At 44.1% G+C, this 24286-nt stretch overlaps 1 protein-coding gene across 1 annotated transcript; it reads left to right on the top strand.

The window, feature by feature from the left end:
- The first annotated feature begins 3467 nt into the window (after positions 1 to 3467).
- Positions 3468 to 23088, top strand: PHYH (phytanoyl-CoA 2-hydroxylase). Its single transcript, XM_032425913.1, has 9 exons — positions 3468 to 3873; positions 7268 to 7326; positions 8879 to 8989; positions 9620 to 9788; positions 13747 to 13828; positions 15472 to 15653; positions 17744 to 17893; positions 20136 to 20270; positions 22770 to 23088. The coding sequence occupies exons 1-9, from the start codon at positions 3799 to 3801 to the stop codon at positions 22821 to 22823; spliced, it is 1017 nt and encodes a 338-aa protein (XP_032281804.1). The 5' UTR covers positions 3468 to 3798; the 3' UTR covers positions 22824 to 23088.
- The last annotated feature ends 1198 nt before the right edge of the window (positions 23089 to 24286 follow it).

Here is a 24286-nt window from a genome sequence, read left to right as displayed (position 1 = left end):
CGAGGTTCTGGAATAGTCAAGACCGGAGATAGGGGTTACTGCACAAGGGGACGGCTGGCTTTTGCTGGGAGCGTGGACCTGCCCCACAGTAGCTGAGAAAGCCCAGGATGGGCAGAGCTGCAGGTGGATGGCCAACATGCTGGCTTCTGTTTGGTGCATGAATGAATCTGACCAACTTTAAAACTTGCTACTAGGGACAGCTGGGTGGCTCAGTCGGTTAAGCGTCTGCTTTTGGCTCAGGTCATGATCCCAGGGTCCTGGGATCGAGTCCCACATCGGGCTCCCTGCTCAGCGGGAAGCCTGCTTCCCCCTCTCCCTCTCCCACTGCCCCTGCTTGTGCGCTCTCTTTCTCTCTCTGACAAATAAATAAATAAAAAATCTTAAAAAGAAAAAGAACTCTATTAAGAAAAAATAATAAAACTTGCTACTAAATTACCTGGCTACGATCATCTCTTCTTCTCAGGGAGGAATGGCATTTGTGAATCAGGGATTGATTGCAATTTCTCCTTCATATAATGAAATAGTTTTGGGGCACCTGGCTGGCTCAGTTGGTGGAGCATTCAACACTTGGTCTCAGGGCTGTGAGTTTGAGCCCCAAGCTGGCTGTAGAGATTACTTAAAAATAGAATCTTATAAAAATTGTCTCAAGTGTGCACAACTCTTGAACAATTTAGTTCAAGTTTCTTCGGTCATACTGTTTTGAGGAGAACTATTTCTCAGATGGTTTTGAAAATCGGTATGTTTCAACATTTGTCTTCAAGGTTACTTTCAATATTTGGGGAAACCAAGCACATTACTTGAAAAGGAGGGGAAAAGACAATTATGAAGTAATCTTCCAAAATTCCAACTTTAATAAGAAATGAATAAATACCAAATCCTGAAGGAGAAAGAAACGATCGTTCTAGTGATAACTGTTATGTTCCTTTAGTGTTCCATTTCAGTCGTTCTCAAATATTTTTATTTTAATAACACAGTTATTAAAGATGCGTACTTGGGGAATTTCCAAATAATCCAAATCACTGTTTTTAAAAACTAGTGACATTCATCAAATTACCGACGGAGAAATTATTGTTTTAATTCCCCATGGGATCTTCAGTGAGACATTTTAAACCCAGCATCCTCTAATTTTAAAAAGGCAGACAATAACTGGAAACATTCAAAGATTTCCTTCATCTCTTTCAACAACCCTCCACTTAAACCAGCTCACGGCAGAGCGCGCAGGGATTTTCACACACTTGTAAAACAAGGTATTCGGGGGGAACAGTAAACCTACAGGTGTACGGAGTTTCATCTCACTGTCTTTCCCATTGGTCAGGAAAGCCAATAACTTTCAGGGCCTGTGTGGGTAAAGGTCTTGTCTTTAAATCATCTGGGTTGGCCTGAACTTAATTTACATTGGCCTCTTCCTAGCAGTGCCCGCTTTCCACCAGGAGAAGGCAGTAAGGATTCAGCTATTCACCCGAGCCCGGTCCAGGAGCCGATTTTCTCAGAAGCAGAAACATGCAGATTCTCTTTCCTGTGCCTGCCAAAGGCCAGATGCTTCATTTTTAACTAGGATAAACATAAGTGCCTCTCCTGAAAACCCCTGGCAGTCCAGTCAACGGGACCAGGATCAGGTTGCAGCCATGTGATGATCAATTTGTGGGCAATGAGGTTAAGAGCTCATGAGGGAAGGCCCAGGACATTTCTGTCAACCTAAAAAAACCTGAGAGTCTGGGTAAGGAGGAATCATGGAAAAAGGAGAGAGAACCCAAAGATGAAGGCCAAAGGGCAAGCCTTGCTCTGGATGCTGACAAATCTCCACCCTCCCTCAGAGGAAATAGGCAGCAGCTAATAAACTGAATTCTGAGTCCTGGCCTGCTTTTCTCCGTGAGTATGGCAGTTTCACCACATTACATAAAGACATCCCTTAGAAATGATAACATGTTTAGGGGTGCCCAGGTGGCTCAGTGGGTGAAGCGTCTGACTCTTGATTTCAGCTCAGGTCGTGATCTTAGGGTCTCGAGATGGAGCCCCTCCTTGGGCTCAGCACTCAGCCCAGAGTCTGCTTGTCCTTCTCCCTCTGCCCCTCCCCCTGCTCTCTCTCTCAAATAAATAAATAAAATCTTTAAAAAAAAAAGAAAGAAATGATAACATGTTTATAAGGTGAGACTTTCTGGAAGTAACTCTTTAAGACAAACAATGAGAAAAATGAGGGAGAGAAAAGAAACAGCGAGATGCCAGGTCAATCATCTGCAGAGACTGCATGGGAAAGGTAATCCAGAAAGAATTTCTGGTTCTTATAACCATTATGGAAAACAGTATGGAAGGACTTCAAAAAATTAAAAATAGAACTACCACATGATCTGGCAATCCCACTTCTGGGTATATATCCAAAGGAATTGAAATGAGATCTCAGAGAGATATCGGCACTCCCTCGTTCACTGCAACACTTTTCACAAGAGCCAAGATATGGCAACAACCCAAGTGTCTGTCACCAAGTGAAAGGATAAAGAAGATAGGGTAGACACACAATGGAATATGATTCAACCCTAATAAGGAAGGAGATCCTGCCATTTGTGACAACATGGATGGACCGTGAGGGCATTATGCTAAGTGAAATAAGCCAGTGACAGGACTAATACTACCTGCTACCACTTATAGAAGGAATTTAAGAGTCAAACTCATGGAAGCAGAGAGAATGGGGCTTCCCAGGGGTTAAGGGAGGGGAGACTGGAGAGGGGATGGTTTAAGGCTACAAAGTGTCAGTTATGCTAGGTAAATAGTTTGGAGATCTACACACAGCATAGTGTCTATAGCTAGCAATGCCCATTATCTACTTAAAATTTGCTAAGAGAGTAGATCTTGTGTTCTTACCACATACACACAAAATAATGAGGAAAAGAGTGTAGGAGGGAAGTTTGAGAAGTAATGGATGTTTATGACCTTGACGATGGTGGCCAAATCCTGTATACTTGTCCCCGAAGTAACTGAAATGTGAAAGAAAGAAAAAAGAAAGAAAGAAAGAAAGAAAGAAAGAAAGAAAGAAAGAAAGAAAGAAAGAAAGAAAAAGAAAGAAAGGAGGGAGAGAGGGAGGGAGGGAGAGAGGAAGAAAGGAAGGAAGGAAGGAAAGGGTGCTTGGCTGGCTTGGTTGGTGGAATGTGTGACTCTTGATGTTGGGGTTGTGAATTCCACCCCCACGTTTGGGTGTAGAGATTACTTAAACTAAAAAAAGAAAGAAAAAGAATTTCTAATTCTTTAGGAAATTTAAAATAATACTAGACTGTGTGGATCAGAGTGCTTCAGGGAGTCATTTATTTCATGTACCTTTTTTCTTTTTTAAGGAAGAGCCAATGTGTTTCTAATATTTCAGACTGGATTCCCAAGAAATGAAACTGCATCTTTTGAACAGCACATGTGACTTCTAGGGCTGAACATCTGAATTGTTACTTCAGCAGCTGAGCAAGAGGTACAGTCACGAGGAATAAACTAGACTGAAAATAGGCCCTTGGCAATATGAGTCATGTTTGGGCTCATTTCTCATTGGGCGACCTTAACCTGGTTACTAAGCCCTTTAAAAAGTTTCCCTGCTGTGTGCGGCTGGGAGGATCTCTGTGATCACTGAGGAGCTGGGTGTGTGGGCAGAAGGCCTCACTGCACGGTGTGCCAGCGCGGGGGCCCCGGAGGCTCAGTGCACCTCCGCACTTGGCGGAATCCCAGGCGTTCTGCGCGCTCGGCCGGGGCTCCTTGTGCTCGTCGCCCCGCCCGCCGCCCGGAGACAGGACTGAGGCCTGGTCGACTCGACTCCTCGCGGGAGCCATGAACCAGTCCCGTGCTAGCGCCCGCCTGCGCACCGTGCTGGGACACCTCGGCCAGCGTTCGGCCGGGGCCGGCGTATCCTTTGGGCTGCGCGGGGCTCGGGCTGCAAGTGCGGTGGCCTCCAGGGTTCCTGGCACAGCCGCCCAGCGGGCTCTTCCCCTTCCTCCGCGCCCGCGTCCCCGTGATGGTGTCAGGTGTTCCGGGCGCCCGGGGCGGAGCGGGGCTTGGGGGCCAAGGGAGCGGGGGCCGGGGCTGGGGCCGGGGTGGGGGGGTGGGGGGGCGTCCCGGCGCGGGTGGCCCCAAGCTCCCAGCGGGGGCGTGACAGGGCCGACCTCAGGGGCTGATGTGGCGCCGCCCCAGCCCTCCGGGCCCTCCTAGGGCCTGTTTCCCTGCCTTGCGAGGGGAGAGTGGAAGTCCTTACTGAGGGGCCTGCGCTCAGCTCCGTTGGCATGTTCTGCACTTGGCCGCGCGTGAGCCGACCGCCCAGAGCCTGGCACAGGCGAGCACAGTGGCACCGTAACCAGGAGCGGGAGAGCTGTGTGTGCCAGGGTGTCCTTGAACCCCGCAGCAGTGGATAGGGTCTCTCCTGATTGGGCCTTCAGGAGCAATGCGTGCGCCACCCACCCGTGTGGATCCAGGAAGATACCACTACAGGACACGTACATCAGATTGCTTTATGGAATTGTTTCTCCGGCTCCGATTAGTGTTCTCTTTCAGGGGGTACTTTTGGGAGCGGAAAACACTGCGTGGGATTTTCCCTTAAGCCACGTGATGAGGCTCTGTTCTGCTGTGTGCAGGATCCTAAACTCTTTCCTTAAAATGATTCTACTAGCTGTTTCTTTTTCCTTTTACCTTACTTTCACTTTTCCCAGCCAGGATGTAGGCGAACCACTGTCAACTTAAAATCCTCTCCATACACTGACCAAGGTGATTATGTAACCTCATTTTACCAGTGACAAAACAGAAACCGAGGCAGGGAGAGATTAAAACTCTTGACCAAAGCCTTTTCACTAAAGGCAGTAGTTGTGCAAGTGTGTTCCCAGGACCAGCAACATCAACATCTGCTGGAAACCTGTTAGACATGCAGATTCCCAGGCTCATCTCAGACCCATGAATTCCACATACCTGGGAGTGGGGCCCAGCCGTCTGTTTTCACTTGTTTCTGATACATGCCCAAAGGTGAGAACCACCAACCTACGGGCACTGGGGAAACTGGAACCAGAATGAAGGTTTCCAGGTCCAGTCTGGGACTACTATGAAAATGAGCCTGGGTGGCTCAGTCCGTGAAACACCTGCCTCCTGATTCTAGCTCAGCTCTTGATCTCAGGGTTGTACTTCAAGCCCCGAATTGGGCTCCAAGTTGGGCAGTGAGCCTACTTAATAAAAAAAAAAAAAAAAATTTAGATCCTGCTGGTTCTTGCTCCAATAGTGTTGAGGTTAGAGCTTATTTTTTTCATCTTTGTTTCCTAGAAGAGCACTATCCTATCAACTTTCTGCCATGGTGGAGATGTTCTACACCAGCACTGTCCAGGTCCGTGGCTACCAGCCCCACGTGGCCACTGAGCAGTTGAAATATGGCGAGGGGCAGTTTTCATTTTCGTTCTCCTCAATTTAATAGACAATTTAATAGACAGACGTGGCCAGGGGCTCTGGTATTGGACGGCTCTGCCGAGATGGTCCGTGAATGTGTGTGTGGTTGGGGCTTAAACAGAATCCTGGAAATCGTGTGGCAGTTTCTTCCCAGCCTTAACTGGTTCTAAAGAGATGTGGGTTCTGGCATAAGGTGGGGTTTCTTTTTTTTTTTTTTTTTTTTACAGATTTTATTTATTTATTTGACAGCGAGAGACACAGCGAGAGAGGGAACACAAGCAGGGGGAGTGGGAGAGGGAGAAGCAGGCTTCCCGCAGAGCAAGGAGCCTGATGCGGGGCTCGATCCCAGGACCCTGGGATCATGACCTGAGCCGAAGGCAGATGCTTAACAACTGAGCCACCCAGGCGCCCCAAGGTGGGGTTTCTAAAGCATATAACACAATGCATTTTTTAAATGCAGAGATGCATCGAGAAGAAAACAAATATGACCTATAATTCCACCACTCATGGATCATTATCAGTCAGCTTTTTGGTGTGTTTCTTTTCTAGGCATTTACATGATTATGGCCATCCTGTATGTACAACTTTTTGCAGCCATTTTTTCATGTTTACTAACATTATATAGTAAGCACAGGAAATATTTCCACATCATTAAAAAAATTTTCTGAGGAAAGCAACCACCACCACCAGAACCCACAATGTTAGGGAGAAGAATTTTGGACTGAAATATTGCATTCTGTCCAACACATCTTGCTCGTAGCTGACAAAGGTCATTAACCTCTCTGCCTCAGGGAGAACAGAGGATTATACGGCCCCCAGTTACATAAAGACATGACAAGGGGCGCCTGGGTGGCTCAGTCGTTAAGCGTCTGCCTTCGGCTCAGGTCATGATCCCAGGGTCCTGGGATCGAGCCCCGCATCGGGCTCCCTGCTCCACGGGAAGCCTGCTTCTCCCTCTCCCACTCCCCCTGTTTGTGTTCCCTCTCTCGCTGTGTCTCTCTCTGTCAAATAAATAAATAAAATCTTAAAAAAAAAAAGACATGACAAAAATAACATGTTTATGACTAGTGACATTCAGACCGTCACTCCTTAAGCTAAAGAAACAATGAAAAAAAAATTAAGAAGACAAGAAGAAGGAGAGGCTAAGTAAATGATCTGTGGTTTCCTGGATAGAAAACTAGAAAGAATTTCTGTAATTTCTAGCTCTTTAAGATATTTAAAATTATACTGAACTATGTGGATCATACTTTTCCTAGAGCCACTGTTTATTTAATAGACTTTTTTAAAATTTTATTTTATTATGTTATGTTAATCATCATAGGTTACATCATTAGTTTTTGATGTAGTGTTCCATGATTCATTGTTTGCGTATAACTCCCAGTGCTTTTTTTTTTTTTTAAGAATAACAAGCCAAATGTTCCTTGTATTTTCTACTGGACTCCCACTACATTCAGTACCCATCTTTGGAAGAGCGCATTTCTCCTTACTTCTAGATTTGAACCTTACACTTTGTATTTGTTCATCAGTTTAGTGGAAGAAACAGTCATGTGGAATAAACTAGTGGACGCTATGAAGTAAAGAGTATGGATCAAATCTGGGCTGAGGCATCTTTCTACTGGGTAACCTTGGACCCGGTTACTGAGCCCTACGGGTCTAGGTGTCCTGCACTGGGCTGCAGGCATGGTGATAAAGGTCTTGGGTCTTCCAGTCCCTCGTCTGGACTTCCTGAAATGAAATGATGTAAGCAACCGTGCGTACCTGTCAGCGGCTATGTGTGCAACCCAGTCTTCCCTGATGCCAGTGAATCCAGGGCAGACTGTTGTTTCTAGTAAAGGTCGATTCCTAAATTTCATTTTATTTGCCTTAATTCACATCCTAGGTAGCTCACCCCACTTCAGGGGCTGTTTCTCCTAACAGTGTCCATCCTCCACAATTCCAGTAAGTAGATCGAATTGTCATTTTTAACCATACAATGTATATAAAGCTTTTTCTAGTGGTAACTAAGATATAAAATACATCTCATGTTGTCTGGTGAAAATTCATTACACAGGGGCGCCTGGGTGGCTCATTCGGTTAGCGCCCGACTCTTGATTTTGGCTCGGGTCATGATCTCATGGGTCATGGGAAAGAGTCCCCGGGTCAGGGTCTGTGCATAGCAAGGAGTCTGCTTCTCCTTCTCCCTCTGCTCCTGCCCCTGCCTGTGCTCTCTCTCTTTCCCTACAGTGAATAAATAAATTCTTTAAAAAATTCATTCTACACATTGGCTGTTGCCAGGACTTGTTCTAATTAGAACTAGGGGAAAATTTGAAGACCTTCACTTTAATTTTTATATGTATTTTAAAAATCAGAAAGGGGAAAAATATCAGAAGTGTATAATCTGATTTTTTCAAATTTAGGCATGTTATACCTCATTTAAGTTAGCCTATAGTTTGTGGTCCTATTGCTAGTATCTTTGGCTTATCTTAAATTACCTTTGTAGGGGAAGACATTGATCGCCATGGAATATTCTCACAGAGCCACAGTTCCAATCTAGAAGAATGGACTGGGTGATGTGAGTTTGTGCATTTGCCATGCACTTACTTGGATTTTGTGACTTTGATTTCTTCTGAGAATGTATGATCTAGACAATTTAAAATATAAAGTCTACTGAATTTGTTTCCCCGCCTGAAAAACCATGCATATTCATTACAGAACAAATATGAAAATCAGAGAAATAAAAGGAATTTAAAAATGTCATCCAAAATTCCATGATGTAAAGATAATCACTTAAAAAATGTTTTTTTGTATTTCTTTGCATTTTTTTTCAAGTAGTGTCTTGGTTATACACAAATCTAAATATATTTTATTATAGTAAGCACTGTCCATACTATTATATGCTCTTCATTGTTTTTAAAAGATTTCTTTATTTAAGAGAGAAAGTGCACACATTGCAAGTGGGGGGAGGGGCTGAGGGAGAGAATCTCAAGCAGACTCCCCACTGAGCCCATAGACCATTTTGGGGCTTGATCTCAGGACCCATGAGATCATGACCTGAGCCGTAACAACCAGTCCGCACTTAACTGACTGAGCCACCCAGGGGCCCCATGCTCTTCATTTTTAATGCCTGAGTCCTTTCCCATTGAGTGGATATAATTAATTAATTATTCTTCTGTTTTTTGGTGATAGCAGTAGTTAACGTTTTGGATCTAAACGTTTTAAAAAATGTTCAGATTGGGGGCGCCTTGCTGGCTCAGTCGGAAGAGCATGTGACTCTTGATCTCTGGTTCGTGAGGTCGAGGTCCATGTTGGGGATAGAGATTACTAAAACAAAAATCAATAAACTTAAATCCCAAAGACTTGTTTTAAAAAACTGTTCAGAGTATTTTCTTAGAGTAAATACAAAATAGAAATGCTGGGTGGAAGAGTATGAACATTTGTCAGGCTCTCGATACATATTGTTGGATTGTGATTTTTCAGTTGGACTTACTTGAAATTTTTTTTTCTCCTTTAGGTATACTCGGGATAATAATGTTCTAAGCCTAGAACAGAGACAATTTTATGAAGAAAATGGGTTCCTTGTCATTAAAAATTTGGTATCTGATGCTGATATTAAACGCTTTAGGTACAGTAACCCTTCGTTGTTTTACAGAAATGTTGTATGTTTGCAGTAAGAATGTGAGTAAGATTAGCATGTGTGTGTTCAGATATTTTTCAGTGAGTGGCTCATTGGGAAGTGGTTAGGAACATGAGCTCTGGAGCCAGACCAGCTGGCTTTAATCTTAGCCCCACTACTTCCTGTTGCGTGTCTTGGGGCAACCTACTTTCCATGCCTATGTTTTCCCACCTGTAAAATGGGGATAATAATAGTACTTACGCCCTAGCGTTGTTGTGAGGACTGAATAAGGTGAAGTACGCAAGAGTCCTTCGAACGAGGCCTGGCCCATGGTAAGTATGAGAGAAGTATTTGCCCTTATTACTCAGGTGCAACCAAATCGCAGACATTTCCCCACTGTTCTGTTAGGCTAAGGAAAATGTGAGTTCCCGCAGTGAATTCCAGCCTCACAGTGAGGAGAAGGGGCTTCTGAGCTGGCCATTTTCTCTTCCCCGTCCTCAGAACTCCTGAGCCTGGCCTGGAGGTCAGCCTGGTGCAGAGACACCACCCCCTCAATCTTCGAGAATCTTTCCACAGAACTGGCTGGACAGGTGTCTGGAGCCTGCAGTAATGACATCATCTGCCAATTTAATTTTCTAGGAGCGAGTTTGAAAGGATCTGCCGGGGGGAGGTGAAACCAGAGCAACTGATGATAATGAGAGATGTGGCCATTGCAAAATCAGAACATGTGCCAAGTGAAAAGACAGTTTCAAAGGTCCAAGATTTCCAAGAAGACGAGGAACTCTTCAGATACTGCGCTCTCCCTGAGGTTCGAGAGCCTTCCTGCATTTCCTTTTCCTTTAATTGAATAGCCCACCTGCATGCTTGCCTCTGGAACTGCTGCTTACACTTTCTCTGGCCCCCTTGTCTTGTGGCTGGTGAGCAGTGGTTTTCAACTGGAGACGGACATTTGGCGGTGCTTGGAGCCATGTTGGGTTGTCACATGGTGGGGACCGTGTACTACTGGCTCCTCTCGGGGTAGAGGCCGGACATGCTGCTAATGGAGCCCAGGGAGCCTACAGTGCACAGAATAGCCCCCTCCCCCAGATAATGAATTATCCAGCCCCCAATGTCAGTAGTGGCCAGATGGAGAAACCCTGCTCTGGAGTTTGGTCATTATCCTTGGTTGAGAAGGTTAGGAATTCTGCCTTAGAGAGAGACAGAGCCTCTCTCACTCTGGATATGGGCATATCAACAGGAGGGACATTGCAGCTCCTCATCACTGGACATCCATTTACTGTTTCTTTTAGTTTCATGAATCTGGTCAGTAGAGGTTTAAGTTTGTCTTCAGATTTAAACTCGTTTTTAAAATATTATTATTATTTAAGAGTAATTCATATTTACGAAGATATCCACATAGCACAGAAGGGCATAAAATGAGAAAGGAAGTCTCCCACCCGCCAGCCCATTCACTGCCGAGCTTTTTGGTGCATTCAACTAGAATTCTTTCATGGCTATGCAGGTGCATCTGTCTACCCTCACCTTTTGTGTTCCGTGGGAACATACTGGTTGTCCCCATGTTTTCTCCACTTATAATAGATCTTAGACGTCTTTCCATATCACTTATATATTACTCTATATCATACTTTTATTATTTTTTTTTTTAAGATTTTATTTATTTGACAGAGAGAGACACAGCAAGAGAGGGAACACAAGCAGGGGGAGTGGGAGAGGGAGAAGCAGGCTTCCCGCCGAGCAGGGAGCCCAATATGGGGCTCGATCCCAGGACCCTGGGATCTCGACCTGAGCCGAAGGCAGACGCTTAACGACTGAGCCACCCAGGCGCCCCAACTCTATATCATACTTTTAAATTACTGCATAGCATCCCACTGCATAAATGTATCACAGTTTATGTACCATTTACGTAGAATGGTTTAAAGGACATATTGCATACAGTACATGTTAGAAATTATAACCCCAAGTGCTATTAGAAAATTTGCCTCACATGGGTACCTGGCTGGCTCAGTTGGTAGAGCATGCAACTTTTTTTAAAAATTTAAGATTTATGTATTTATCTTAGAGAGAGAGTGCGGGCGCAAGCCGGGGGAGGGGCAGAGGGAGAGGAAGAGAGAAAATCTCAAGCAGACTCCCCAATGAGCACAGAGCCTGACATGGGGCTGGATCTCTGGATCCTGAAATCATGGCCTGAGCCGAGATGAAGACTCGGCTGCTTAACCGACTGGGCCCCCCAATGTCCCGAGCATGTGGCTCTTGATCTCTGGCTTGTGAGTTCAAACCCCAGGTTGGGTGTGGATGTTACTTAAAACTAGAAAAAAAAAAAAAGTTAAAAAGTGGGACACCTGGGGTGCCTGGGTGGCTCAGTCATTAGGCATCTGCCTTCGGCTCAGGTGTGGTCCCAGAGTCCTAGGATCGAACCCCGCATCGGGCTCCCTACTCAGCAGGAAGTCTGCTTCTCCCTCTCCTACTCCCCCTGCTTGTGTTCCCTCTCTCTCTGTCCTCTCTCTGTCCAATAAGTAACTAAAATCTTAAAAAAAAAAAAAAAAAAAGGGACACCTGGGTGGCTCAGTTGGTTAAGCGTCAGCCTTCGGGTCAGATCATGATCCCAGGGTCCTGTGATCGAGTCCCCCATCGGGCTCCTTCCTCAGTGGGGAGGGATCCTGCTTCTCCCTCTGCCTACTGCTCTCTCTCTCTCGGTCTTTCTCTGACAAATAAATAAGATCTTTAAAAAAAACGTTAAAAAATAATTTAATAAGAGAAAATTTGCCTCATGAAAAAGACTGTACAGGTAAGCCAACTCTGATGTTCAGCCCCTCGGGTTGGGGACAAGAGGGGACGTGGCCCCTCTGAACTATCCATTCTTCCCAAACTCAAGTCCTGCTATGGAAATGGAACTTGTGAGCATTGATCAAGGAGGAAAAGCTTGAAGTTAGAGGCAACATGTGGTAGAGTAAGCACGACCAGGACGTCCAGGTTTCCCACCTCTCTAAAGTGTGAATCATGCATGCATCTGCTGGTTCATGAAATGATTTTTAGGAGGAGGGCATGATTTTAGTAGTTGGGTATTTATTTTGATGTGTATTGGAAAAAATAACCAGCACATCCATCCTATGACCTCAGGAATAAGTCAGAAAAGACGTGAGTCAGTTTAGGGAAATTATTGGCTAACTATATTGGGCAGCTCTGTAAAGTATCATAGAAATGGTAAAATGGCTCTTGAGTATCACTGAGGTTTAGAAAACACTGGTCGGAGGCGCCTGGCTGGTTTAGTTGTGGGAGCATGAGACTCTTGATCTCGAGGTTGTGAATTCGAGCCCCACAGTGGGATTAGAGATTAGTTAAAAAAAAAAAAAAAAAGAAAGAAAGAAAGAAAGAAAGAAAGAAAATACTGGCCTAAGGGAATCCCAAAAGTTGACACGCCTTATAAAAAAAAGAAGTATGAGTCCTGACTCCTAGGATTTTGGTACCATTTCAAGCGTTTCATTCTCAAGTTGCCAATATTCCTTATACAGGGGATCAAATAGTGAGAAAGCAGTAGAATATGCTTCAGTTTGTGGAGTCAGACAGAATTGGAGATTGAATACCATCTTTTTCATTTAATTGGTTCTTCCAACTTGGGCAATTTATTAGCTTCAGCCTTATTTGTGTGGGGTGTTCTCTTTAAAGGATTATTAATGCATGGAGGCATTACTTTTCAGGGACCGCTGTGAGGTTTAGGTGGGCTGAGGCATACAGCCCCTGGCAGGTAGTAGGCATACAATGCCGAGTCTTTTCTGCATGTACCCCTCCCTCGGTGGGTTAGATGCAAGAAGGTAGCACCCCAGCTGCCAGAGCCCGCGTCCCGTGCTCTCATTGCAACTTGGTCTCAAGCCCCCGTGCCCATGTCATTATTGAACACCCTTCTTCCACCAGAATATCGACTCCATGGGGGCAGGGACCTGCTCATCTCATTCCCCAACGTGCCCCCATTTCCTGTCACTCTGTCTGCTTTGGAGGGCCTCAGTGAAGAGCTGGGGAATGGGAGGTGCTCTGATTGTGAAGTGGCCCCAGAGACTCTTCTGTTTTCTTCTGGGCTATGCGTGGCCGCTGCATGAGTGTTGGGGCCTCTCATGGTCCCTCCTTTTCTTCTTAAGTAGGCTCTACGCCCAACGTGGGGCTTGAACTCGCGACCTGAGATCAAGAGTTCCATGCTCTACCGACTGAGTCCGCCAGGTGCCCCTCATGGTCCCTTCTTATGAGGAGTCTCGGTGGGGGAAAGAGGAAGCTGCCTTCTCACCGGGCAGCTGTGGACAGTTACAGTTGAGAGAAGGGTATTTCTGTCCTTCCCAGGTGATACCTCAGAGAAACACTTGTCTCTCTTGTAGAAAAAGTGGTTAGGGTTCCAACTGGCTCGGAAAAGCCTGTTTAATTCAGAGTGTTGCGGATTTCCTGTTTCAACTTTTTCATTCTTTGTTTGCAATGTTGTGAAATACCAAGTGGTTTCTTAAAAATATATATTTATTTATTTATTTGGAGGGGAGGGGCAGAGGCAGAGAATCTCAGGTAGACTCCCCACTGAGCACGGAGCCCAACACAGGGCTCGATCCTATGACTCTGAGATCATGACCTGAGCTGGAATCAAGAGTTAGAAGCTTCACTGACTGAGCCACCCAGGCGCTCCTACCAGGTGTTTAATTCTTGGCATCTTGGCTCTTGTACAGATAATTGTACTTTGTGCCACTTCTGTGCATTGCATTTCTCATGAAACGTTTTTTCCTCTTTTCTCTTAGATTCTGAAATATGTGGAGTGCTTCACTGGACCCAATATTATGGCCGTGCATACAATGCTGATAAACAAACCTCCAGATCCTGGTAAAGGGCTCTTATTTGTTATGGAGAATCCAAACAAAAAAAAAAAAAAAAAAGAAAGAAAAGAAAAAAGAAAAGAGAAAAAGGAAAAATATTTTAAGGTGTTCTAACTATACCTGTGTGTATAATTGTTAAACTTTGATAAATAAATATATAGGTCTTCTTATTTAAGTCTTAAAATAGCATACATCATAACAATAGTTAAGTACAATAGTGATTTCAGATGTTAACTGTAGGGTTATTGTTGGATTTTCAGACGACTGGCTTGCTACTCAAAAGTTTGGTTTAATAAACATGACTGTTCACATACCATAGGCTCCTATGATTACAATCATCACCTCTAAGCTTTGTTAACCATTCTCACCTATGATAGTGTGAATTTGGCCTTCCTGATTGAAGACATTATTATTACTAACAAAATTAAAACTATTCTTATAAATCCCATACTACAGTTGCTCTTAAAATGTCTTGTGCTTGCTAAAATGTAGCTCCTAAGATCTCACTCCCAGAGAAACTGGTTTGGAAGCTAGAACCCAGGAATCTCTATTTAAAAAAAATTTTTTTTTAAAGTAGGCTACATGCCCAGCATGGAGCCCAAAGCGGGGCTTGACCTCATGAAACTGAGCTCAAGACCTGAGCTGAAATCAAGAGTCAGATGCTTAACTGACTGAGCCACCCAGGCGCCCCCAGGAATCTCCATTTTTTTTAAAGATTTTATTTATTTATTTGACAGCGAGAGACACAGCGAGAGAGGGAACACAAGTAGGGAGAGTGGGAGAGGGAGAAGCAGGCCTCCTGCGGAGCAGGGAGCCCGATGCGGGGCTCGATCTCAGGACCCTGGGATCATGACCTGAGCTGAAGGCAGACGCTCAACGACTGAGCCACCCAGGCGCCCCAGGAATCTGCATTTTTTAAGCTAGCCCCAGCTCTTGGGCCATGCTGAGAAATTCTATTCTACCAGGAGTAATAAATTGGTCCTTCAAGATTCTTTATCCTTTTCACTTTCTCTGGAGAAAAAGAGACCAGGAGAGCTTTATGTGACTGGCCTATAGTGTAGCCCCACGAAATCTCTCCCACCCTGGATGTCTTGCTTAGAGAGGTCGGGATTGGGAGTTGGGGAACACCAAGTTCAGAGAGCAAAACAGGGAACCACGTAAATGTGGTTCTGTGACCTCTGATTCTACACAATGACTGTGCACCAAGTGCTTCTAGTTCCACAAGGAACTTCTTGGCAGCCTTTTACTAATTTAGTTAATTGATAGTGTTTGTATCAGCCACTTAGAAGGCTAACAGGGAACCTCAAATTTGTTTACTCTCTTCAATTAATCAAACTTTGTTTTGAATACTACGCTCTGTGCTCAAACCAGAGTTACAAAGGAATAAAGCATAATAGAGATCATGACATGTTATCAGTTGCTAGAGAATGGTGTGAGTCCTCGGCTACCAGAAACCCAGAAAAAAAGTGCAGGATCTGGAGTCACCCTGTGGATTTGATATTCCAGTGTGTTGCTTCTCTCTGCATGCTGATTTTCTATAGTGTTGTTTCCGTCGTCTGGGTTTTGTAGGGATAGTCATTGTTCTGGTTTTGCAGGCAAAGGAGACAAATTCTGAGGTTCAGGTGTGTTTAACAGCAGGTTCTGTTTCAGGCAAGAAGACATCCCGCCATCCCTTGCACCAGGATCTGCACTATTTCCCCTTCAGGCCCAGCAATAACATAGTTTGTGCTTGGACAGCCATGGAGCACATCGACGAGAACAATGGCTGCCTGTGTGTGCTCCCAGGCACACACAAAGGCCACCTGAAGCCACACGATTATCCTAAGTGGGAGGTATGTCTGCATACAGGATAAATCCTTCTTTCTTTCTTTCTTTCTCTTTCTTTAAGATTTTATTTATTTATTTATTTATTTGAGTCAGAGACACAGAGAGAGAGAGAGGGAGATAAAGGGAGAGAGCTCGCGATATTTGCACATGCAAGAGGTGGCGGGGGCAGAGAGAGGCAGAGGGGGAGGAGGAGGGACATGCAGACTCTGCTGAGCACTAGCCCCATATGCAGCTTGATCTTATGACCCCGAGATCATATCCAGAGTCGGACACCCGACTCCCTGAGCCACCCAGGAGCCCCTAGAGGATATATCTCAACCAGAAGATGTATTGTTTTGATTTCCTATCAGTATCCATAAAGAACTTTAACAATGAGATGGCATTTCCTTTCTTAGCAAAACATTGTTTTAGGTTTTGGAATTAGGATCAGAGAAAATTCAAGGATGTCAGGTAAGATAATCATTTTTCTTTCAACAAGTTTTGGAAAGCTGACCAGTGTGGGAAACTCTGGCAGGGGCTGTACAGGATCTGAGATCATCGAGCCTCATGGCAGAGGTCAGACATAAACACTCGCAACACCAGATGCATGTGTCAAATGCCAAGTAATTTTTATGCACTGATCGCTGGCTCTTAGGATAAAGAAGAGGGAGGAATCATCTCTTTCCTGCTAGAGAGACCAACGAAGGCTCTGGGGAAGGATGAGTAGTATTCCATTGCATGCCCATTGAATGGTTTATTGACTGAACTATTGGTGTTAGAAAACTATTAAATGCTTTTGAGCCCATGGATGGTGAGCTCAATTGGCTCTTCAGGAATGATAGTCTTGAGGTCTAGAGCAGGATGTCCTGGAGGTGAGGAGTCCAGAGGCAGAGAAACCAGAGAGGAGATTATGAGTGTTTTAGGTATCAGACAATAAGGTCTGCAAGCCCCATAATGATGGTCAGAATGAGAAGAGCACGTGTTGTTAAGGCAGGAAGAATGAATGTGGTTTTGTAGGAAGTAAAGAATATGGCTTTCAGGACTTCTGCCTCAGTTAGTTAGAATTCTTGCACTGAGGATTAGTGCCAAGTGAAAATCTTTGAGTCTGGATTCGGATATAAAATCTGAAACGGTAAGATTCGTAAACTGAGTTGAGGTCTAGGGAAAAGTTTGGTGCAGGCAACAGAAGCGGGCTGTGGCTGACGTAAGCCAAAGGGAGTGTCTTGGAGGGACGCAGGCACGTGCTGAGTCCATGGAAAGACTGGCTGGCTCTGGGGAGAGGGAGAGTGGAGTCACCATTCAGTGGGAACAGTCAGGTTGGGACACCTGGTGGGGACAGTTGAATCTTGACCATGACCAGGGTCTTTGATCAATGCTCCGTTTAGATTCAGAGTGAGGACAACAGTGGGAGATCTGATTGACTAAGCTTAGGTCACAAATCCACCGTGGCCAGGAGAGAAGGGTACTGGATCAAAGTCCCAACACAGTCCAGCACGAAAGCAGTCCTTCCCCCAGAAGAATGTGGGAGAGCCTTAGGAAGGAGAATGGGATACCGTGCTCCCCCGTCCATAACCATTACTGAAGCAATAACTAACTTTGGAAGTAGTTATAAAAAAACACAATGTTTTACTATTCTTCTTTCTTTACTCTGGATGTGACATGAGTGCTTTCTGAGCTGAGGAAACTTGAGCATTTTCTCTCTGTTGGCTTGGAAGAACAGTTTGCTTCTCAGAGGAACTCCTGAGTAAAAGAAGAATTATTTAGGCAAAGTTCCAGGTGAAGAGAATATCATGCTGGGAAAGAGTGGTTACAGATTCAGGCTGGAAAGGGGATCTCCCGTGTTAACCACAAAATGCAAAGATGGTCTAGATCTTCATTGGTAACTCAGTAATGAAGGCTAAGTGGAAATGTCAGATTCTTCATTTGGTCCCCCAAATCCATGATTTTTACAACCAGATAGCTGAGAAGTTTTTGTATATACTACAGCTTAAGAACCTATTTATCTCTTTCTCTTGGCAGAACTTAGGAAACCTTTGCTTTTCCTAACGAGTCATTGATAAAATTCTGAATCATTGGGTTCCTCAAATACAGACTTTGGTTTTCTTATGTGTTCTAGGGGGGAGTTAACCTAATGTTCTATGGGATCCAGGACTATGATGAAAACAGCCCCCGAGTGCACCTTGTGATGGAGAAGGGAGACACTGTTTTCTTTCATCCTTTGCTCATCCATGGATCTGGTTGGAACAAAACTCAAGGATACCGGAAGGTATGCACTCACATCACTGTACCTTCCAAAGATGAATAAATTAGAAACAAAATTGTCAAGATATGTGAAACTTTATGAGATTTGGACATTGAACTAAACTGGCCTTTACTGTGGTTTCTATTTACCAGGAAATCTATTTGCTACCTCATGCTTTTTTGCTCTTATCAGTAAGAAGCCAGGTGACCTCAGGATCCCAATCCTACTGATACTGATTTAGGAACATTCATAGAATTGCTTCAGAGAAAGAACATACTTGGGAGCCCACAGCCTGTGCTTTTGGAGGCAGAAACAATGGCTGACATACTAAAATCATAAAATTTGGAATGTACATAGCTCATAGTAACCACATAAGAGGAAAGTTTGTAATAGCTTTGTTATTGGGAAAACCATTATCGATTCTAAACAAAGGTTCTGAATTGGCTGCCCAGACCTCCGATTTCACAGGCAGCCATATTTTTCACCTCTTAGTCCCAGAATTTGTTTTTAGCCCTAGAATGTTTTAAAAACCTAATGATTTCATTGTTTACATTAAAAAAATTGACATTTCTCATAGTCCCAGATTTTTTGCTTCTCAAAAATTCAGCAGATCTGACAGTACTGTGGACTCACATTTCCCCATATAACATGGCTCTTGATACTAAATATTGGGGGCTTCTTTGGGGCTGAGTGAAGCCTTCCAGTTTGTCACACCAACCCCCGTTGTCTCCCTGAAGTCAAGAGTTAGCTACCAGGTTTCACCTTCTATTCATTCATATTTCCATCAGGTTGACAGGGCCGGGATGAGAGAGAGGCAAGAGGCACTCTCTTCTGGGGCAAAACTTAACAAGGGTGGGGGGAAGGTGCCAAAAAAACCCCCTCAGCAATCAAGTTAAATGATATTTTAGGGCGGTATTTAGAAAATCAAAATTAATGCAAAAAATATCCATGATGAACACAATGCCAACATTTTAAATAAAGACTAGATCAGACTCTCGACCATCATGACCCTCGGAACTGTTCAAGCAGAGGGTACAGCCCCAGTGACACAAATAATATGAGTGTTCCTGAGTTTCACCAATTTGGGCTGTTAATCATGGATCCTTAGCCCCAAAATTCAACTTGAAATGAAAAATGGAAATGTATGTGTATGTGTGTGTATAAAAACAGGAAGCTGAGACCAAAGATCTGAAAGTTGTATGAGTCAGAAAATTATATTACTTGCTATATGATCAGGATCATAAACTGAGATAGGATCACTACATATTGAAAGAGTCCATGTTAAAAAGTTGAGAAAGAGTATAAAATGATTACTATATGAAAATAAAAGTTACAGAATAAAAAACCTAAGTAATCTGAGATTTAACATACCGACTTTGCAATTTTTCAATAGTTTTTCAACTACTTTAATGTTTGCGAAAATATGAACCCTTAAAAAAATACATAAACCCGTTTATATGGGTGTGCACTTTCCCCCTTTGGCCTCAGGTGTCACTCCTCCTTGGCGTGGTGTGGGGGCTTCTGTGGGAAATGGAGTTTGTGACTCTACCGCCTAGAAATTTGATGTTCTGGGCAACGCAGGCAGTCCTTCCAGTAGACATGGTCACCTCAAGAGAACTAACTTGCAACTAGGAAAGTGGGGTTTAAGTTTAGATCAGCTTATAACTTTTTCAAGAATGGGGAGAAACAAGTAACCTCCATCTTACCTTCAGAAGGAAACAAGATGGGGATTGTATGTGAATGCTATTGGACTTCACATGTCTGTTTGATTTGAGAGGGGTGGGTGTGTATATTATTTTCTTTTGCAAGGTATTTTTGTGGGGTTTTTTTTTTCTCATGATCTGTAGCCATTGAAATAACAACCCACCACAAACTCAACTGAGTAACTAACTTCTCTACGAAGATGATGAAGAACGCTGGAACACATTCCTGTTTAGGACTTGAGGACATCCACACACTAGACAAATCACATGTTAAAAAGTTAAAGTCCTCTTACTCATGTCATTATGTTCCCTGCCCATTTTGAAAACAAGTATCACGGGGAGCTAAAAACCTCTTGTAATTTCTCAGTCAGCCTTTAACTGTCCCTGGGGGGTGGGGGTGGGGGTTACTGAACCCTGAAGAGACTTATACGGGACACCATGGAACATTCTAGAAATCAAACGCTGAGTGAAATAGCTGACTTTCTAAAAGAAGTCTCCCTGTTTGGTTGCTGGTGTTAATGGAATGGTTTTTTTCCTAATATTAATCCTGTCACACTGCACAGGCAATTTCCTGCCATTTCGCCAGTTCGGACTGCCACTACATCGATGTCAAAGGCACCAGTCAAGAAGCCTTTGAGAGGGAGGTTATGGAGGTCGCAAACAGATTACATGGAATTCCAAAAGACGCCACGCTGAGGGTACGTTTCTCTGAGATGATAGGTTAAGACTTTTTTTTTCTTCTTTCCTTCAGCTGCTTAACTCTCATACCTGATGTACTTTGGAAGTATAACATGCTTTGTTTAGAGCGCCTTGCAGAAGCTTTGCTGAGACCCACTAAGAATGACAGTGGGATTTCAGCTTGTACTTGCTTCCCAGGCGGGGGCACCTGAGCACCCCAGGCTTCTTTATGTCTTGGCCGCCCTGTGGTATGCAGGCTATCCTGTGCAAGGACAGACAGGTGGAAACAGAAAACAGGTCTGGAGGGGAGCAAGTAAAGCACAAAGGCTACCTTCTGAATGCACAGAAGGGAAGGTAATGGTTTGGGCTCTCACCCACAGGCCTCCTTTATGTGTACAGAGCGGAGTATTTACATCTATGCAAATCCAATAAGACTCCCAGAAAGCAGTTCTTAAGCAGGTTTTTGCTTGGGTCAGTTCACATCTGGAGTGTCATGGAGCAGACTTCAGAAACCACTGATGCTTATCAATAGGGGGCATGAGACATTATTTCATATCCCCTTCTACTTAATACACATCACTTGTAAATTCTTTATAACTAGTGGACATTCAACGCTGATGATGATTAGCAGCCAAACTACAGTCAAGGCAAATAAACATATTTACTTTGTAAATGAAGTCCGTTTTAGCCTCTGAACCGAGAAGCTGATCCTATGTTTTAATTTATTATAGTTATTATAATTAATTTAATTAATCAAAAATGCATGCGTTTCCTATGGGGGTGACAGGACCCCCAAGGAGACCGAGTGTCATGATAACTCTGGGCCTTCCGGTCCTGGGAAGAGTACCATACACCAACATTAAGCTACTGTGCCATTGGGAGTCATCTTCTGAAACTCCTTCCCAGCTTAAGAACCTCACTTCTCCCTTGGCCCCTTCTCCCTTTCGAACCTATGAATCTATCCCATGTCTGAAAAGGCTCTCATTTCACATTTGCAGATGGCAGAAAGTCTTGTCCTTCTTCCTTGGTCCAGTACTTAAAATGCTTTATGAAGGCACCGTATTTTGTCAAGTGGGGCTTCCGTGCAACAGTCTGATCTTTAAAGCATGCATACATTATGTTTGAGGTTTGTCAGGTTGTGATAAATGAATTGCCTCCTGTATTTATTTCATTTTATTTTTAAAAAGATTTTAAATCTTTTAAAAGTGTCAGACTTTGGCTCAGGTCATGATCCCGGGGTCCTGGGATGGAGCCTGGCATCCGGCTCGAATGGGAAGTGGGAAGCCTGCTTCTCCCTCTCCCACTCCCCCTGCTTGTGTTCCTTCTCTTGCTATGTGTCTCTCTCTCTCTCTAGATAAATAAAAGATTTTATTTATCTAGAGAGAGAGAGAGCACACGGGGGTGGGGAGGAGGAGGGGCAGCAGAGGGAGAGGGACAAGCAGACTTCCTGCTGAATGGGGAGCCTGACAGGGGGCTCAATCCTAGGACCCTGAGATCATGACCTGAGCCAAAGTCCGATACTTAACGGACTGAGCCACCCAGGTGCCCCTCCTGTATTTATTTTAAAATGTTAGTCTCGCAGATATAGTTTCTCAGCTTTACTTAGAATAATGATATTAACTTCTGCAATAAAGTTCTTTGTGAGGTACAAGAGCACTTTCATAGCCCTATTCTTACTTTCTTCACCAAAACCCAGTGGAACAATCATTCTCACTGTTTTTTGTTGTTGTTGTTGTTGTTGTTTTTTAAGATCTATTTATTTATTTGAGAGAGAGAGAGAGTGCACACAAGCCAGGGGAGAGGAGAGAGTGAGGGAGGGAATCTCCAGCAGACTCCCGACTAAGCGAGGGGCCAGACATGGGGCTGGATCCCACCACCCTAAGATCATGACCTGAGTCGGACACTTATCTCACTGAGCCACCCAGGTTTCCGTCACTCCACGCTGTTAAGGAGAAAGTGAAAAGTCCAAAGGTTGGCCAAAGTGACGTAAGTGACAGAGCTACATTTTGGAATGAGGTCGAATTTTGAAACCTGTGTTTTTCACCTGACCTTGCTGTCTGCTCAAAAATAAACAAGAAACAAAAAAGTCTGCATTGTTTTGTTAAGAACAAAGGAAAAAAACACAAATGAACCCATAACTCATGACATCATTTTCACTTAGGAGCAGATCACTCAAAATGGGGCAGCGTCTACAGGAAAGCAGGACAAGGGGGGAGTGTGGGCTGTTGTGACCAAACTCCGTGCTCAGCCGGTTGAAGATACCTGTGGTCAACAGCAGTGCCAAATAACACAGGCTGACCTCCTGGGGACTTGCTCTCTGAGTTTGTTCGACACTATTCTAGATGTGGGCAAGTACATTATTTGGAGTCCTGGAATATGGTTTATTTACTAATTGACAGGACTCCTGTGCAGAGTTTTTCCATTTAACTGTTGGTAGATGCTAGAAATCTACTTTGTCTTATGCTGAACATCAGATTCCCAGTGTTCCATCAACTCACTGTGTTTGGCTTTATTTCCAGGATTTGTATATATTTCGAGGGCGGCTGGTGAAAGGAAAGAGGATCAACCTGTGAGGTAGCCCTCTGCTGGAGCTCTTTGAGAGAAAACCACAAGGAATCAAGGTGCCTAAGGAAAATGTTTTCTTAACAAGCTGCCCTAATCTTTTCTATCACTTGTTATCCAAATCACTGCGCGCAAAGACCAGGTACTTCTTGGCATGTGGTTAGTTCTGCGTGCAGAGCTGTTGCTTTCATGGATGAATACATGTAACAGTGGCCGATTACTGTTTTCAGGAGAACTAACTCAGGGTTGCACCTAATAAAAGTGATTGATGTCTCATTTAAGTGTGTTCAATCAGTTTCTTTCATTCAGTTAGCTCTTTGCCCAAGCAGAAAGGAATCCTTTGTTGTTTTTTTTTTTTTTAAAGATTTTATTTATTTGAGAGAAAGAGAGAGCACGAGAGAGAGAAAGAGAGAGAGAGAGAGAGACAGAGCACGAGCAGGGGGGAAGAGTAGAGGGAGAAGCAGATATCACACTGAGCAGGGAGCCCAATGTGGGACTGGATTCTAGGACCCTGGGATCATGACCTGAGCTGAAGGCAGACGCTTAACCGCCTGAGCCACCCAGGATTCAAAGGAATCCTTTGAAACTCAGGGTACGGGGACTTTTGCATCCCTCTTCCGGAAAACCCACCACCCACTGACTTCATGGCATGACAGACTTCTCAGATCTAGAACACTAACACAGGCATGTGTAATGAAGGGCATTGTGGAGTAAAAGTAAGGGCGGATGCTCATGCTCTGACACAGGATTCCTTGCATTACTTCTCCAACCCAAGCAGCCACCTTAAAAAAATAGACCGGATCTTTCCAAGTCATTTTTCTCTGTTCCTGAAGAAGGAAGACAAAGGTGGCTTCATCTGCTATTTTTTATTGAGTAAGGCAGCTGAAAACCCTCCGCATTTAGGAATGAAACCTAAACTCTTTCAAACTAAAGGGAATTTTTTAGATAGTTTGGATTTCTAATGGGCACAAACTGGCGGAATTTATTTTATTTTAAAGATTTTGTTTACTTATTTGAGAGAGACATAGACACACACAGACACACACACACACACACACACCCCCATATGCATGAGCAGCGGGGAGGGGCAGAGGGAGAGGCAGATAGCTCTCTGAGCAGGGAGCCCTACAAGGGGCTCAATCCCGGGACACTGTGATCCTGACCTGAGCCTAAGGCAGAGGCTTAATCCACTGAGCCACCCAGGTGCCCCATGGGGGAATTTATTTTATTGAGTGCTGTATTTCTACACCAGCTGGGGGCAGGAAAGAGACATAGTCCTGATTTTTAAAAAATATAATTTGGTAAGAAATTAACATAGAGTCCCTTTCTTGTCAATCTGCTAAGCACAAGTTTTCCTAAATCGAGATTCACTGTTTTTGTCGGTTTCTTTGTGAAGACACCCTATTTAAGGTCAGGTCCAGCTGGAAACTGGAGAAGGCAAGACTATCCCTGACAGGGTTTAAGGAAACTGGAT

The sequence above is a fragment of the Phoca vitulina genome, unplaced genomic scaffold (genome assembly GCF_004348235.1).
Source record: "Phoca vitulina isolate PV1807 unplaced genomic scaffold, GSC_HSeal_1.0 scaffold33, whole genome shotgun sequence".
Classification (NCBI taxonomy): domain Eukaryota; kingdom Metazoa; phylum Chordata; class Mammalia; order Carnivora; family Phocidae; genus Phoca; species Phoca vitulina.
Note: the sequence above shows the minus strand (reverse complement) of the source record. Positions and strands in the feature narration are given on the sequence as shown.